Here is a 16,774-nt window from a genome sequence, read left to right as displayed (position 1 = left end):
CGTGGGCAAAAGCCTCAGCTGGCAACAATCAGTAGCCTGTCAAGTTCCTCAACAGAGTTAGCACAGGTTGCACTGGTCACAGGTTATCAGGCTCAAAGGGTACAGCAGGTTTGGGGGAAATCTCAGCATGATTTTTACATCTTATTACTGGTGGCAGTGGGCTGTGCAGAGGTAAACAGCACTACAGCCTTTCCAGGTGAGGAAGGAATCAAACTACTAGCAGAGTATCTAGAATGGTTGAAAAGAACCCTAGGGCATCCACATTCGGAGTTAAACAGGAATAGTTCATTGGGAGTAGCAGGATAAGCCCCATCTGGCTAGGCAATGATGTGCCAGCTCCCACCAAAAGTCTTCAGAAAAGACTTCACTGTCGGTGTCTAGCTTCCCTCAGTTTCTGCACAGGGTTCCAGCAACTGTAATACAAGGTTTTAAATTTCCCTTCCCTTTTCCTGAGTAACAGTTTTGTTCTGTGAGCTTAATTTTTCTCTCCTTGATTCAGTCAGAACAGAGGGAAAACATCTTGGATATTTTAAACATAAATTAAACATAATCCCATTTTTGAAGCAGAATAACTAGAAATAGTATTAGATTTTTAAGGGAAATCATAAAAACATGTTGAAAAAGGTAACCTGGTCACAATTTTAGAATCTGATTCTTTTTAAGAACATCCATATTTCAAATGTGAGTACTTCTTAGCAAAGTAACCTACTTCGAAGTAATCAGATTGTTCACGTAATCCATTTATTCTATGTAAGTAATAAGTTTTTTAACATAACCTAATTATGACCTTGAGAAGTAATTGTTTTTAAAGCAATCTTAAAAATATAATCCTGGGACAGATTCTTGGGTTTTGGTACTGGTCTATGTTGGGCTTTAAACAGATCTGGCTAGATTTTCCCCCAAGTCCTGTTCTAGTGGTGTAAATTGCTCATTACAGTGGGGAAGGTCTCGCTCAGGAGGTTTCCTCTCTGCTGTGGTCACAGACTTCTCAGTCTATACGTTAGGTCAGTCAAGACTCACCAACATCTTAGAGCAGTTTTGTAACGATACAAAACCTGAACTTGACCAGGGGAAAAAAAGAAGAAACAAACAGGTGAATCAAAATATTTCTGTTTGGTGTGTGGGCAGGAGTCCTAGCTCTGCTTTACTGGCCAGGGTTTCAAGCAACCAAATAAAGCTCCTTAGTGGCTCCCTTTGAAGTCTAAGTTGTGCTCAAATTCAGTGGCGTGTGATTGTCCTGCACTACTGATTTGAGGAATTACTGAGTCACCCAACTGATGAGCTGTTTCTCTAAAACGTAACTCGTTCTTTTTGTTGGGCACTGGGACTGATGTGCTGCCTGCCTGCATCATCCTCAAAAGAGCCCGTAGCTTTTAAAATTGCAGGCTTGCCACAGAAAAGGAACACAGCTTGGAATGGACCTGTGTCATACTGCTAAGTACTGTTATTTCTCTTCACAGATGAGTTGGAGTTTGTTCAACAACTACCAGAGATGATCTCTGGGAAAACCCAAAGTAAGAAACTTAGGAACAAAGAGTGGGGAAGAGCTTTAGTTTTGCTGCTGAGCTCCTGATCAGAATGTGCTCGTCCTGGACTGCTCTTCTGCCTTCTGGCATCCTGTTCCCTATCACTCTTAAGAGGTGCTGGACAACCTTCTGAATAAGAGTAGAAAATACCAATTTTTGTTCCGGTGCTTTGGGGTGTTTCTAAGGCAATGTATTCCCTATAATTTTAAATGTATGTGGGAGAAACTGTTTTGAAAATAATGATAACAGAGAAATCAGACTTGCCTTAAGCTTTTGCCTTTATTTTTGTATGTGTATTGTTATCACTGAAAGCCACAAAGCATGCAGCTATGTGTCAAATATTATTTTGTGAGAATGTTTTTTAATAATTGTTGATTATCAGACTTCTAGCTTTAGCCAGTGCTGGGTCGCATGTAGTTTCAGCATTAAATATAATCAAGGATTTCCTGGACTGAGAAGTCAGTTCAGATGGGTGAGATATTTCCATAACAGTCAAGCTCAGTTACGTGGGTAACTGAGTTATGGGTGCAGCAGAGGTTTAGATCATCCCTGTTAGGTCACAGCTCACATTTCTTGTTACCCCTTTGTAGCACTTGCACCTCACACAGTACTGCTACAGCACAGCCTATGTACTCTTTATTCTTGCTTCAGAAGATATAAGTAGTAGTTGAACTCTATGACCAAGGCTGTATTTACTGGGAGCACAAAACCACCAGTGAACCAAAAAAACCCCCAGGGTTATTTATGTCAAAATTTCATGCTTCTGCTGTAAACTCACTATGCAGTACCCATGAGCACATCTGCTGTTGTACCAAGAGCCTGGGAAAATAGCAAATGTGCTATGTAGTAAAGCTGTTGATGACCTTTCAGGACAACTAATTGAGTTGTTCACTGGCAAATAAACACAAGTCCCAAGAGAGGCTGTGCCAGGAGGGTTCTGCAGGTGGATCTCACCTCTTTCATACCCTTAAGCTCTGAAATGGATATTGCTTTGCTTTCCAGCTACAAAGCACGTAATTGCCTGAGGTCAAAAACAAAGAGAAAACAAATGTACAAAATGCTGCATTCGTGTAGATTACACCAATCTAAATGGATCTGAGTTTGCACTGCTGAAACCAGGAGATAGTTGGAAATGTTTATTTAGGAGCAGAAGTAGACCTCAAATTTAAAATAAACCCCACTCTCTGGAGTATTTGCATGCTGAGAACATGACAATTTTTAATTACAAAAGTGACTGAAAGTAGGTGGGTTTGTGGGTTTTTTTAATTAAGCAGTCCTTTGGAAATTCATTCCACAGAGAAAGTCTTCAGGCTGCCTCCTGTCCAAAATGTTGTACTTGAAGTAAGCAGCAGACATGCCAGAGAGGAGCTGCATCATCTGCCTTGGGTCGTTCTCTGCTACATGCGCATCAACAGCTGCTCTGAATTATACTTTCTGGGAGCAGCTAGCTACGTTTTAGTGAGCAGATGAGAAACTTCTCTGGATTTCATTGCTACTACTGTGAAAATCACTGGTCAACTGTTTTTTCCCATGTGTGCTGATAGTATGCTCACTGTTGGGGGGTTGTCATACTTCTTATTTGTTTGTTCTAGAACTTTGAGGACAAATTAGGTGTGTATCGCCCATCATTATTGCACTAAATAATGGTTAATGACATTTCCAAACAGTAGCAGCTGTGTTGTGTGTCTCAACAGGTATTTACATGGCACAGGCAGCCAGGAGAATGTCACTAGAGTTGTTGCTGTAAGCCCCTGAGTGCTCTCGGAAATTTACCCTGTTTTACGCTTAGAAAAGGGCCAAGTCTGGCTGCCTTGCAAACATATGAGCAAACTCACTCATTGATTTCAGTCTCTCCACATTGGGTTGAAGGTGGGCTTAATGCCCTCTTGTGTATGTACGCTACAAAGAGCCATTCTGAACACATGGTGTTTCTGTTTGTGTATTACACAGCTCAAAAGCCTCTTAACAGCCACAGTGAAGTGAGAAATGGGAGAAGCCATTTGCAACATGGGGAGAGCAGATGGAAGATACTGTGCCCTGTTACAGAGGCGTGAAGTTTCTCAAACCCCGACCCCAATGTTCTTGCTCTGAATCTCACTGTATGGTGCTTCTGAAGTGTAAAGTCAAAGAACTGAGCACTGCACTGTGTTTTTCTCCAGGTTTCACTGGGAATTTCATGTGGTTGTCATTGCCCTGTCCGTTTTAATTTCCCTGACAAGAGTACATGGTATTCCAGGCACCTTAAGACGTAGTTATCCTTGCTCACAATCTTGTCTGAAAAATGGTAAGAGAAGCAGAACCAGTTATATAGCAGTCAGATCAGAAAAATGGGGTAATTCTCTTTTCAGATCATCTTAATATCAGTAAACAGTGTCACTTCAGACAGTCTGCTGTATGCTCTTTTTAAAGTGTTGAAATGAGAGACAGGTAGCCTATAATTAATTTAGCTTTGAGTATCTTCTTTTTCAGAATATTTTATGTGATTTACCAAGCTGGGGAGGACCATCTCCTAACAGTGAACTCTACAGCAGTAGGTTGGGGGAGCTGGCTCCGTCCACAACAGGACACAGAAGACAGGGAGAGAAAGGTTGTACATGACTTGTGCAAAGACACTGATGCCAAATTGGATAGTTTACTTCTGAGTGATTTCAGAGCTTACATTCAGTTTGCAAAAGTGACTTGAAAGCTTTCAGATACCCCTAACACATAGCAATGCAGCAGTTTTCCTGTAAGATTGGCCATGCATTTATGCCTGCAGAGATTCCACATGTGGGCTTTAACAGCCTGTTTCTGCCTCCCCATAGTGTAGTACTTCTATGGCTGCTATCTGTGCTTGTTGTTTCTAGAAACATCTCTGACTGTTTCCTGACTCTTGATCCTTAATTATACCCTTTATTGACTCTGAATCATAGAATCGTTTAGGTTGGAAAAGATCTTTAAGATCATTGAGTCCAACCGTAAGCTTAACACCACCAAGTCCACCACTAAACCATGTCCGTGAGTGCCATATCTACACATCTTTTAAATACCTATATTTATATACAGTTTATATATATCATATAATCTATGTGTATGCTTATGTATAGCCTTTATTTATCTCAGTCTTAGTTTAAAAATATTTTGCTCTTGCAGGGCTTATTGCCTGCAGTAGCAATACTAGCAGACTGTACAGTGACTGTAGTAGGTTCACCTAAGCCAAATGTCGTAACTGAATAGCTGCAGTTCCTGCATCATGTTGCTGCCTTCCAGAGTATGGATTTTGTGTCTCATCCCTTTGTCACCCTGTTTCATAGCAATGACTCTCTAGTTTGAGTTTTCATTGTCCTCCTCAGAGCTGATGGCCCACATCTGAACTGCATGTATTTTCTCCACAGCAGTGCCCATCAGATATTACAGGTGATACTTACTGGCACCAGGCTTATGAAAATCTTCAATATCTTTATCATATCAATTCTCATACTATACTTAACTCCAGAATCTGAAAATAAAGCCCCACCGTTGCCATATCCAAAGTCTTTGGTGCCATGGTGAGGTGGTGTGGGTCTCTTCTCCCAGGTAACCAGCGACAGAAGGAGAGGAAATGGCCTTAAGTTGCACCAGGGGAGGTTTAGACTAGATATCAGGAAAAAATTCTTTACTGAGAGAGTGGTCAAGCATTGGAACAGGCTGCCCAGGGAGGTGGTGGAGTCAGCATCACTGGAAGTATTCAAAAAACACATAGACGTAGTACTTCAGGATATGGTTTAGTGGGCATGGTGGTGTTGGGTTGGTGGTTGGACTTGATGATCTTAAATGTCTTTTCCAACCTTAATGATTCTGTGATTCTGTGATTAGTGTATGGTAGATTATCCATTCTCCAAAGGCAATAAACCAGAAATGCAGTCATTCATACTCGGCACTCTTTCCATCTCCTCTCAAACTTTTCCGTGATTGTGCCTTTCTTCAGATGGTAATTGGATAAATGAAATCTGCACTCCTGGGGGGAAATAATCCCCTCCACGAAACGTGATCTGTGATACTAATGAAGGGCTGCAACTGCTCAGAGAACTAGAGTGAGCCAGGAGGAGGCAATACTCGCCAATTAAGTATTAGGCAAGATGCATGAGGAGGAGTTGAAAGAAGTCTCACCTCAAATAACATCTCAAGGTAAGAACAACCTCTTTAAACACCCTGAAAAATTAGTTTTTATTTAGTAGTTGTTCAAATACTTAGTCTTCTCAAAAATGAAAGATGCCATCTGCTAATGTAAAAAAAAAAAATCTATAATGCTGTGTTTCATTCCTCTTTCTTCACATGACTCTCACTTTTGTGAAGGAGGGTGGACTACCAGAAAGCAGTTACACTTTTCTGTTTTGTATTGAGCAGATTGAAGAAGTAGCTTATTTCTGCAAGACCATTTTCTAGGTCTGAGTCTGCAATCGCTGGCTCAGATCTAAGGGAAAAATAAAACGGCAGCCAATTCTACAAGGATTTCACTGATTAACCGTGAGTTCTGGAATCAGACTTTTTTTAATGACCTGTTAGAAATAGAGGTAAGGAGCAATATGTTATAAGCAGACCATGTGAAAAAAGAAAAAGCCTCCCTCTATATCTTTTAGTCTCTGAAGCTGAATGTATCCTGAGCACGGTGTTCCCATACATACGGCTCTAATTCACTGCACTGTTTTGCAAAGTGTTTTCAGGGTAATACACAACTACAAATGGCGTTTTGTGAAACCAAATGCAACTCTGTATATTTAAGGACAAATGCAGATGTGGCAAAAGCATTAGTCTGGTAAACAAATAATAATAGAATGTGGAAAACCACATCTGAGTTATTCATGATACTTTCCTGTCCAACTAATACAGGGTAAATGCCAGGGAGAGGAGGGAGTGCAATCTTTTCTGTGGACAAAAAGAAGGCAGAGCAATTGGTGCGATGTGGAACATACTTCTGGTTAACATGTATTGGTTCAGCAACAAAAGCAACAGTAAGGATGTTTATCACATCCCTTTCATATTGGCTACATGCACAGGTCACTCCTACTTGCTAGCGACTACCCTGGTCTTTGAGTAGTTGTGTGTGATGGATTCTGTGACAAAAAACAGGAACAGAAGATGGCATCCATCCTGCAACCAAATCTGTGTTTCTGTGTTTGCCATTAGTAGCCTTGCAGGGCTGAAGGGCTGGGTGAGACTGCGGTAGTGCTTAAAACATGGGAATAGTGGGTACAAGTCCTGGCAAGTTCTTGGTTTGTTTTGGGGGTTTTTTGTGGGTTTTTTTTTAAACACCCAGTTGTTCACAGTTTCAAGCCCGTGCTTTGGTTGGACAGAATAGGAATTGTCAGCTCCAAGGGGAATTATCTGAGAAACCTGTGAAAAGGTTGATGAAAAAGCAGGAGACTTAAAAGGGTTACCAGAGCTCTAGCTTACCCTAAGGAGGGTGGGATAAAATGTAATGAAGAGATGGCCTTGCTGCTCCATATACATGTGTTCCAATTGGAGCCAACAGCTCATCTGGGAATGTGCACATCATAATACTATTATTGATTTTTCTGTCTATTGTAGGAGGGAAATAATCATTAAAAAATAGTTCTGATGGTTATTGTCTTCAAAAGCCCTCATATATCTGCTTTTGTGCCATGAAGATTTTACGTGAATTTCAAGTTTTGCAGTCCCCATGGAGCATCCAGACACTCAGCAGGTTATTCCACCAGTATCACAAGACCTTTGCACCTTTGAATTTCTCAGATTATGAAGCTATCAGTCGTTGTGAACAGGAAGTACCAGAATACTTTTAATTTTGCAAATGATGTGCTGGACAAGTGGTCTCAAATAGAAAAGGTAGCATTTCTGACCCTGTAGATTCAGTATTTTTTAGTGAAACTGTGCCCCTATCCCCAAAGTCAAGTCTAAAACCATTGCTGGCTTCAGTTGGACCAGAATTTTCTCCCCTATTTCTGTTTTAACATAATCTTACATTGCAGAGGAAGGAGAGGCAATTTGCTTTAGCATCAGAGGGGACATGGTGCTTTGTTTCTGTGACTCCGATTCAGCTGTGTGTGCAGTTCTGGGTTTCTAAAAGCCCCTAAGTAATTTATGAGCCTTGCAAATCGGGTAGATACACAAACCAACTTATACGTGCCTTGGAAAAGGGCTCTTTCAATCAAAACACGCTTAATATCCCTGCCCTAATATGTAACACTATCAGATTCCACTGCCTGGAGCATCCCAAAAACTCTGCGAGGAACTACAGGAATCTCAGAAGTAACCAGCATGCTATTGACCCTTGTATTATGTATAGGAACAAAAAGGACCATCAAATCCATCTCTGTGGTGGATAAACGGAAAAGGAGATGAAATTAAATGGAGCTTTGACGAGCTGGGCTCCCTGTCCGAAAAAGTGGCCAGTGTGCTCTCTGGGCCATGCAGTCTGCAAAGAGGAGACCGAGTTTTAGTGATTCTACCCCGAATCCCAGAGTGGTGGCTGCTGAATGTGGCTTGTATGCGAACAGGTGAATTGTATCATTCCTAATGGTCTGTACATTGATTTTTACCTTCTATGCCAAAAGTTGTTTAACAATTCATTTAACAATGACATTTCTTATTTGACTTTGTAGATTGAACATTTGATAATCAAAGGGACTGACGAGGTAGTCTCTTATGAGTGATGGGATTACCTTCATCATTTTTCTTTCACTTTCTGTGGCCTGTGTTAAATCACTTAGGTTGTGTTAAATCAATTTGATTTAACTTCAACAGACTTAAGTTAAAGCTGTTAGCCTTTACTGCCCTAAAGTTATACTTTCTCCTTAGAATGTGCCTGGAGCAAAGGATCTCATAGAAACAGAAGCTGTTTTGTACTTCAGATCTGCACATCTATATTCAAGTTCACATATATGGGACTTGTTTTACCTTCTTCTTATTTCTTTATTGAATGGTGCTGGCTTCAACAAATCAGGAGAAGCTATGAAGTGATCAGGACTGAAAGTGAAAGGTACCTAATAAATTTCCCATTTTATTGCACTTTCAGGTGTTATCATCATCCCAGGGACAACACAACTGACAGCACAAGACATTTGCTATCGACTGCTGGCTTCCAAGGCTAAGGGCATTATTACAACTGATATGCTTGCTCCTGCAGTGGACTCAGTTGCATCCAAGTGCCAGTTTCTGAAAACAAAGCTAATTGTATCTGAAACCAGCTGGGCCAGGTGGCTGAACTTCAGCAATTTGTTCAAGTAAGTGCCTTCTACCGTAACTCCATCACAGGTATCTCTAGTGGAAAATTTCTCATGTTGTTTAAACACACTAGTGCACTTGTCTCATTGATGAACTAGATATCTTTGAGAGTGTGAGAAGAAGGCAATGTAATCTCTTTTCTATGAAGAAAGGGAATATTTGGAAATGGCCAAATTGCTAATTAAAAAATAAGTACAGCCTTAGAATGTCTACATTTGTTATGTTTAACTAGGTAATAATATTGAAAAATGGACAGGAAAGCCTCTTTTATTGACAGCTGTGGCCTATTTACCCTCTAAAGCCCAAAGAAAAATATTCTATACAAATTATTCCAATCCATATTCCCAAAACTTGATGATAAAAAGGCTAATGTGAATAGCTTTCACTATGAAAGAGCACTGCGAAATGAACCCAATGTGTTTAGGAATCCACCTGCCTCACTGCTGAAAAGCAGCTACTAAAATGACACCCCACAGGCAGCTCTTCCTTGCAGTGCATGGGACTGTAGGAAAGGGTGGAGAGGCAGAGCGAGGAAGGGAAGCAAATACCCTGCTGCAATGTGCTCAAGGCCCTAGGTGTGACTTTACCAGCTGATATCTTAAGAGCATCTATGTAGCTAAAACCATTCTTTCAAGATCCAAGCTCTTCAGTCACTTTAAGAGCTTTATAAGATGCACCATGTGTTCTCACAACCACAGGTGTCCAAACTAGAATTACCTGTGCAGCGCACTATACAGTCTCACTGTATTTCCATCTGCCCCTTCAAACAATTGCTTACTTCAGTGTCACTAAACTGGAAGATGGAGGAAGCAATAACACTGCATTCTCAAACCTCCTAGAGCTACTAAAACATTGTCAAGTCGATTTGATGAGTCCTCTTTCATGCTGGGCTAATACTCCATGGCTTACTTCCATGGCAGAGGGTAAAATTGGTTTGATAAAACCTAAATATTGTCTGGAACTGTGTCAGTCCTGCAGAGGCTGTCAGTGGCAGTCGGGCAGGTAGGCTGTCTGGTATCCCCAGATGGCTGTCTTGCAAAGTGCTGTCTGTCTGGCTCCAGGGTTGCTCAGCTCTCAGGCTCCCCAGTCTTCCCAGAGTGCTGGACTACTGTCCTGCCTGGCTCACTGTCTCGCCAGATCACTGGCAGCCTGCCTACCTAGTGGGCTAATTGCCCAGTCTTCCCAGCTCTCCATGTCCTCAGCTGCCTTAGCTGACTGCTAAGCTTGCCAGGAGGCTGCGGGGCTCCGGAGTGAGGGGTCCCAGGCAGCCTGTCTGCCTGTGAGCCAGCACAGGGGGATGGCTGGCCTAGGGACACAGACTTCCCATGCCCAACCCTGCAGGCGTGGGCAATGTTTGCATGCCAAGCAAAACCTTTATGAACATCAGTCCTGGGAGACAAAAAAAAATGGTTCTGCTTTCTCATCCGAGTAAGGGATGAGAAATATTTCCCTGTCATGTGCCAGTTGACCAAGAGTTCAAGCTTCCCCATACTTCCCAAACATGTCAAGGATAATTAACTAGTGGGACCACCTACCAAAAGAAATGGTGGGTCTTCCCTCAACTAATCACATTAAGGCTGGAAGATATGCTTTCTGGAGGGTACTTTGGCTAAACACAAGATGTTGGGCCTTTTGGTGGTTGTTAAGGGAGGCAAATAAAAGAGAGCCAGTTGGTGTTTATACTTTGGAGGAGGTGGACATGGAGAATGGTTAAAGAGCAAGATCAGCAACACTAATACAGAACTAGCAGTGCAAGAGTGAGGGGATCTCAGGAGTTTCCTATCCTTCACACCTCACTATAAAAGCAGTCCTGGATATACTGGGCACAAAGGATGCAAACTAAGTGTGCTGAATAATACCAGACACTGTTTCATATAAGCTTTCACTTTTGTTAAGGGCTGCCCCTGCTGTTCATAACTGTGTGAAGACAAAAAGCTGTGATCCAATGGCAATCTATTTTACCAGTGGCACCACAGGCTCTCCTAAAATGGTTGAACATTCCTACGGAAGCTTTGGTCTGGGTTTTTTTCTCTGTGGAAGGTAAAGTATTGAGCTAATTATGCCTTCACAGCTCTGAAATGTGAAGCAAACAGAAGAGCTTTTGTATGTGATAAAATTATGATAAATGATGAGGGTCCCACAATACTATACATGTTATTTCTTTTGGTCTCCTCAGCTGAATTGTACCCAGCAAGCAAGAATCTTGTTCAATATTGTATATGGCTCCATTTTAGAAACTACTTGCCTGTTAATCCAGGCTAAATAATGAGTTAGGGTACCGTTTGATTTTCTTCATCTTTGCCATCAGTATAAAGGCTAGGCAAAAGGCACTTATTTGGATCAAATTTACCATGCCTTTCTAAGCAAAAAAACCCAACCACCAAAACCCCCCTCACATTCAGTTTTTACTTGCAGACTCCATTGTATTGGCCACCTTTGTCTTCAACAGATACTGGATGAATTTGACTCCCTCGGACATCATGTGGAACACGTCAGTCACTGCTTGGGTAAAGGCAGCTATTGGGAGCGTTTTTGGTCCATGGTTCCAGGGCACATGTGTTTTTGTACATGCCATGCCACAGTTTGATCCAGGAGTGATCATAAATGTAAGAACACCATGCTGACGATGAACAGTTACTCGTATTTCATGTTGTTTTCTGGGCAGGCCACAAAACTGAGCCTCTTAGGTTTATGAGATTAACTGTTTTCAGATGGCATAACGACAAGGTGATTGTTCTTTGAATAGGAATATAATACAGGAAGGATTTTGCAGCATGACCTTTTTGGGCACAGGATATTACCAGCTGCTTCCAATCAGTGGGAGTTACTGGTATTACTTAAACCTCTCCCCTACTGTATTTCACTGTAGAAATGACAAATGAGCTGAATTACATGTAAATTAATATTTTAATTACACTGCTGTGACCCTTAAGAAAGGCAAGTCAGTACTGGAAAACACTGAAGCTGTGAGATTGGCTTGTTCTTTTAAGAATTTATTGTCAAGCTTCTCAAGCTGATCTGAATTTTAATCTAACATAATGGGAAGAGTGCTGTTCCCAAATGGCTCAAAGCACCTACGTGGAAAAGTGTATGCCCCCAACATGTGGGGGTTATTTGGGGATTTTAATCCTGTTTCATTTCCTTTCTAAAATGGTAGTTGCTAGTTTGGTTTTCTTTTTTGTGTAAATGTCTTGGCCTTGCAAACATCCACTTGCAATGTGCATGGGGTGTCACATCCCTGCACAAAATGCAGTTTGATAGTAGAGGCTGCTTTACCCATGGTGTGGCTGAAGTGAAGGCTGATGAATGAGAGGTCTTCCCCTTGCTTTTATTTATTGCTACCTCTCCCCCTCTCTGAGCAAATTTTCATTGCAGGCAGAAGCAAGGTTAAAAAAAACAAATGTAAGGCTTAGCTCTACCTGAGTGACTGTGAATCATCTGCTGGTGTTAAGCTGAGAAATAAAGGTGTGTCAGAAAACAGAGGCTCAGCTGAGAACTTTATTTTTCTAGCAAGGCACTCATGTCCTGTGTTCTGTCCCAGGTAAAGGAGGATATATAAATCTGCCAGTCCAAAATAACCTTTTAATACAGCATTACTTGCAACTCAGCCAGAGCTCATGGAGACTTGGTTCTGCACATTGGGGCTTTTGTCAGGACAGCTGAGGGAATTGCAGCATGTCTAAAGATTTGCAACAGTCCATTTCGGAAAGTGTGGGGCTAGATAAGACTGACACAGGAAAAACATTCAAAAGAAACCTGTAATTTTAGGTGCCTCCATTTTGAGGTGATTGACTTTGTCCTAGGGTGAGATGTGGGCTTTACTGAAGTCCCCTGCAAAACTTACGTTGCACCTGCAGGGCCAGGGTTTCATACCAAGGCATGGTCCTTGTGCTTCAAGTTAGGTACACCAGTGATTTACCACAATGTATCACCCCTTCAGCTGAGGATTGGGGCACTGTAATATCTTTCCTGAACACTGACAGTGACAGCAGTTACTTTGCTTTCCATGTGTGGTTACAGTCACGTCTTGTAATTTGTGCCCTAGTATGGAATAGAAAGGAATAGGTGGCAGCAAGGTTTTTTTCCAAAACAATATTGTTTAACTCTCTTTTTTTAATTTGTCAGACCTTGAGCAGGTATCCAGTGACCACTCTGTGCAGCACCCCAACTGCCTACCGCATGCTGCTACAGCATGACCTCACCAGGTACTGTGTGTCTGTTAACAAGTGACCGTGCCGGATCTGTCAGGCTGTTGCCTAGCTCTTTAACAATGATTTCTATAGGCCCTCATAGCCACTTCAACTCTCAGAGTGGTGGAAATTCTGTGTTGGAGGTAGGGGCTGTGAGGGGGCAGAGCCTTGTCCTTAGCACTACAGAGAGAGGTAGTGAAGTCCACCGCTCAGGCACCTCCAATCCAGAGCAAATTTTGCCCTGAGGCGATACAGACAGTAAAAACGGAGGATGGTATTCAGCCCTTGAAGGCACATGTGTGGCTGCACTGCCATCAGTCCCGTGCATCTTTGCAGCTCACTGCTTTGGCAGCCCCTTTCCAGCCCCACTCCAGCTGGAGCTCTAGGCTTTCTCTCAACCCCAACTCTAAGAGTCTGTTGTGTCCTTAAGTCATGGGGTTGGACATATGGATGTTGGGGAGAGCAGAATTTGTCCCTTTCTGTGCTCTGATACTCAGCAATGCCCTCTGTCTGTGAAGGTATGCATTCAAGACACTGAAGCACTGTTTGACTGGAGGGGAACCACTCAACCCAGAAGTGATGGCACAGTGGAAAAGCCAAACAGGACTGACTATTTATGAAGGCTACAGCCAAACTGAAATTGTATGTTCAGCTTTTTTGTAATGGCTTACAACTCGCCTATCACTTAAGGGACTTAGGGGATTTCATTCCTCTTGGTAAATATGGAACTTGGCTGTATATTTTTGACTAAAAAGAAAGATGGCATTAGAATACGTGGCAATTGCTGACAAGAGGGTTCATTGTTTTTCTTAGGATTATGGCTTGGTTATGATACTGCTTCTAAGACTATAGTTGTAAAATATCGTGAACTTTTTGTCTAAGACTCAGTGAAATTCACAAATGTTTTGGCTCACATAGATGGAAGATTTAGATCTTATGCTAGCTCAATAGTGGGCATAGTACAAGTATGGGAATAGCCTCAGGAATGACAGTGAAAAATATCTGGGCTAGTTGTTTGTCTTTTCCAACAGGGAATGATATGTGCAAATATGAAAGGAATGAAAATTAAGCCAGGTTCCTTGGGAAAGGCAGTTCCTCCCTACGATGTTCAGGTATGGTAGTCCCCTTTTCTGTTTGCTGTTGATGTCATAGGAAGTAAAACACAGGAGGGTACAACATACCATACGAGTTTCGGTACTATACAGTGGTATTCAGGGCAGGCTGAGTTTTTGGTTGAGCTGTTGGCTGCTGGTTAGTTTTAGAACATGGCTGTCTTAAAATGGGAAGTTACAATCGCCCATTTGCCCTTCCTATTGCAGATTATAGATGAAAATGGCAGTGTTCTGTCTCCTGGGAAAGAAGGAGACATTGCTGTCAAAATGGATGCCAAGCGGCCATTTACTTTTTTCACTCGATACCTGGTAAGCCAAAAGTGAATTTCCAGAGAGCCAGTTCAGGCCTGGTATGTATACATACATGGTATAATACATGGTATGTATTATACTAACAGGAGCAGGTACAACACCAAAGAGTTGTGGCTCCTCTTGACTTGGCGGTGTTCTGACTTAGGAAACTTCTGTTCTTTCCCCCATTCTTCTGCAGACCTACTGTGTGATCTTCAGTTCTATATCTGCCCTTGTGATAAGTTTCCCTCTCTGGAAAAAGCAAACACAAGCTCTTACATTCTTGAGATAGAAAACAAGCAGTGAAAGATATTATGGGTAGCGTCCAAAGAGGCAAAACTCATCTCAAAGCTTAAGGCTTCTCAGTATTTAGAACATTTAATTGTTGCATGTTCAACAGGATGATCCAGTGAAAACTGCTTCCACAGTCCATGAGAACTTCTATGTCACTGGAGACAGAGGGAACATGGATGAGGATGGATACATATGGTTTATGGGGAGATCTGATGATGTCATCATCTCCTCTGGGTTTGTAGATTTCAGATAAAATGCCAAGAAATGTCTAAAGAATAAACAGACACATTTCTCTTTTAAGCATTTAATTTCTCTCTCCTAGGTATCATATTAGACCATTTGAATAAAGAGTGCGCTGATACAGCACCCAGCTGTTGTCGAGTCCGCTGTTGTCAGCAGCCCAGATGCCATCAGAGGAGAGGTGATTAGTGGTCACTCTTCTACTCATAAAGTGCCTTGTGTGACAAGAGTTTATGCTCAACTTCCACTGAATTCATAAGGCTTTTAATACAACATTTTCCATCACTTTACCTAAAGCGAGGGGAACAATCGTTTGTGTATTTTTTTTTTTTTTTAATGAAAACATAATCCTTAGTTTTCTAAAGAACATGACACTGAGTATAAAGGAGACTCTGACTCTGATAAGAATTGATGTACACTTCGACCCAATGCCTAGAGAATTATATTCTTTACTTCAACACCTTATGTTTACAGAAAAGGCCCTGGCGTCTAAGAATTTTTAAAGTCCTTTACAGAACTACAAATTTGGAAGCAGAGTTTGAAACTTTTATCATGCATTACTTAGGACCTTTACTAATGTAAGGTAGAAACAGTCTTTTGTCCTAATTTTAAATCCCCTTACACAAAAGCGAATTTTGCTCTACTGCGCAGGTGTGATAAAGCAAACCTGTATTACAGGCAACACTCAGTTACTCTCAATTAATTGCCTCATTTCTTAGGTTGGTCTGGTTTAATTAATGGTGTTTTTTTTATTTATTTGCCCTTCGTAGGTGGCAAAAGCTTTTGTGGTCTTGTCTCCTTCCTTTAAGTCAGAAGATCCAAAGAAACTGGCCTGTGAATTGCAAGATCATGTCAGGAAAGTCACTGCTCCATACAAGTACCCCAGAAAGGCAAGTAAACATGAATGTATTAAAAAAAAAATCCCAAACACCTATTTTAACGAGGGGGAGGCTAGAAACAGAAAGATTAGACTCAGATCAAATGCAGTACCAAACAAAAAAAAAGCCCAAATACGTGCTGTGCCAGAAAAATTACAAGTATTATTTTAAAGATTTTTTTTAAAAGTAATAGCTACAATCTAAAAACCAAATTGGAATTATGTCTCCAGTCACCAAATTCTTATTTAAATTAAGTAGGATGGACACCTGTGCTGTTCTGAAAAAAAATTTATAAATTAATTCTGCTCACTTTACTTTTTCCCTCTTTTGAATCAGATTGAATTTGTCCAGCAGCTGCCAAAGACAATCGCTGGGAAAATCAGACGGAATGAACTGAGGAACAAGGAGTGGGGACAGATTTAGTTTTGATAAGCAATCTAAAAAAGCCTATCCCTATCAATTTCATTCATAATGGAGCTTTTCTACTACAACTATAAGCACCAACATAGGATTATATTTCACCCGATATGCAGTGATTGTGTAATAATGCACAAGGTTTAAAAACTCCAACTATACAGTTTTTAAATGCTTGTGTTCTTGCTTAACAAAAATCAAGCCTACTTAGCAAGGCATATGCAAACACATCTTCCAGACACCTAGCGCTTTTCAGAATTACAGTACGAGTAGAAGTAACTGATGAGCAGGTGAAGGAATAGTGTGTTCATTCTTTGAGACCAGATATTTTAACTCACAAGGAGCTTATTAATAAGGAAGTCATGATAGTAGGTAATGAAGTTCCCAGAAATGGCCATAGATCTTGCATGCATCCAAATTAAGCACCCTGCTTGTATGAATCTTGAAAGCCTCAAGATTTAGGAATTAATGTGTTAATAATGGATGTTCAGTAAGTGAAAATTATGAAAAATCAGAAGTAAAAGAATGCAGACATCTTTAAGACTGCAGCATAGGCAGCATCTAAATGGCAGACATAGCCTTGACAAACAGATGGTAGCTATTCAGCA

General features: G+C 41.2%; 1 protein-coding gene across 1 annotated transcript in view; it reads left to right on the top strand.

The window, feature by feature from the left end:
* Nucleotides 1–16,175, top strand: part of LOC309410387 (uncharacterized protein) — a gene marked incomplete at both ends in the record, with an annotated part of 33,998 nt that extends 17,823 nt beyond the window's left edge. Inside the window, 15 exon segments of the mRNA XM_082006769.1 lie at nt 7,124–7,300; nt 7,302–7,349; nt 7,810–8,020; nt 8,539–8,746; nt 10,644–10,787; nt 11,197–11,353; nt 12,873–12,952; nt 13,456–13,579; nt 13,969–14,049; nt 14,257–14,358; nt 14,741–14,868; nt 14,957–14,976; nt 14,979–15,055; nt 15,645–15,764; nt 16,089–16,175. Coding sequence (XP_081862895.1) covers nt 7,124–7,300; nt 7,302–7,349; nt 7,810–8,020; nt 8,539–8,746; nt 10,644–10,787; nt 11,197–11,353; nt 12,873–12,952; nt 13,456–13,579; nt 13,969–14,049; nt 14,257–14,358; nt 14,741–14,868; nt 14,957–14,976; nt 14,979–15,055; nt 15,645–15,764; nt 16,089–16,175 — 1,764 coding nt within the window.
* Nucleotides 16,176–16,774: the final 599 nt, after the last annotated feature.

Source organism: Phaethon aethereus (assembly GCF_964289735.1).
Source record: "Phaethon aethereus genome assembly, chromosome: 15".
In the NCBI taxonomy this organism is placed as follows: domain Eukaryota; kingdom Metazoa; phylum Chordata; class Aves; order Phaethontiformes; family Phaethontidae; genus Phaethon; species Phaethon aethereus.
The sequence above is the reverse complement of the archived record's forward strand: the minus strand, read 5'-3'. Positions and strand labels throughout refer to the sequence as shown.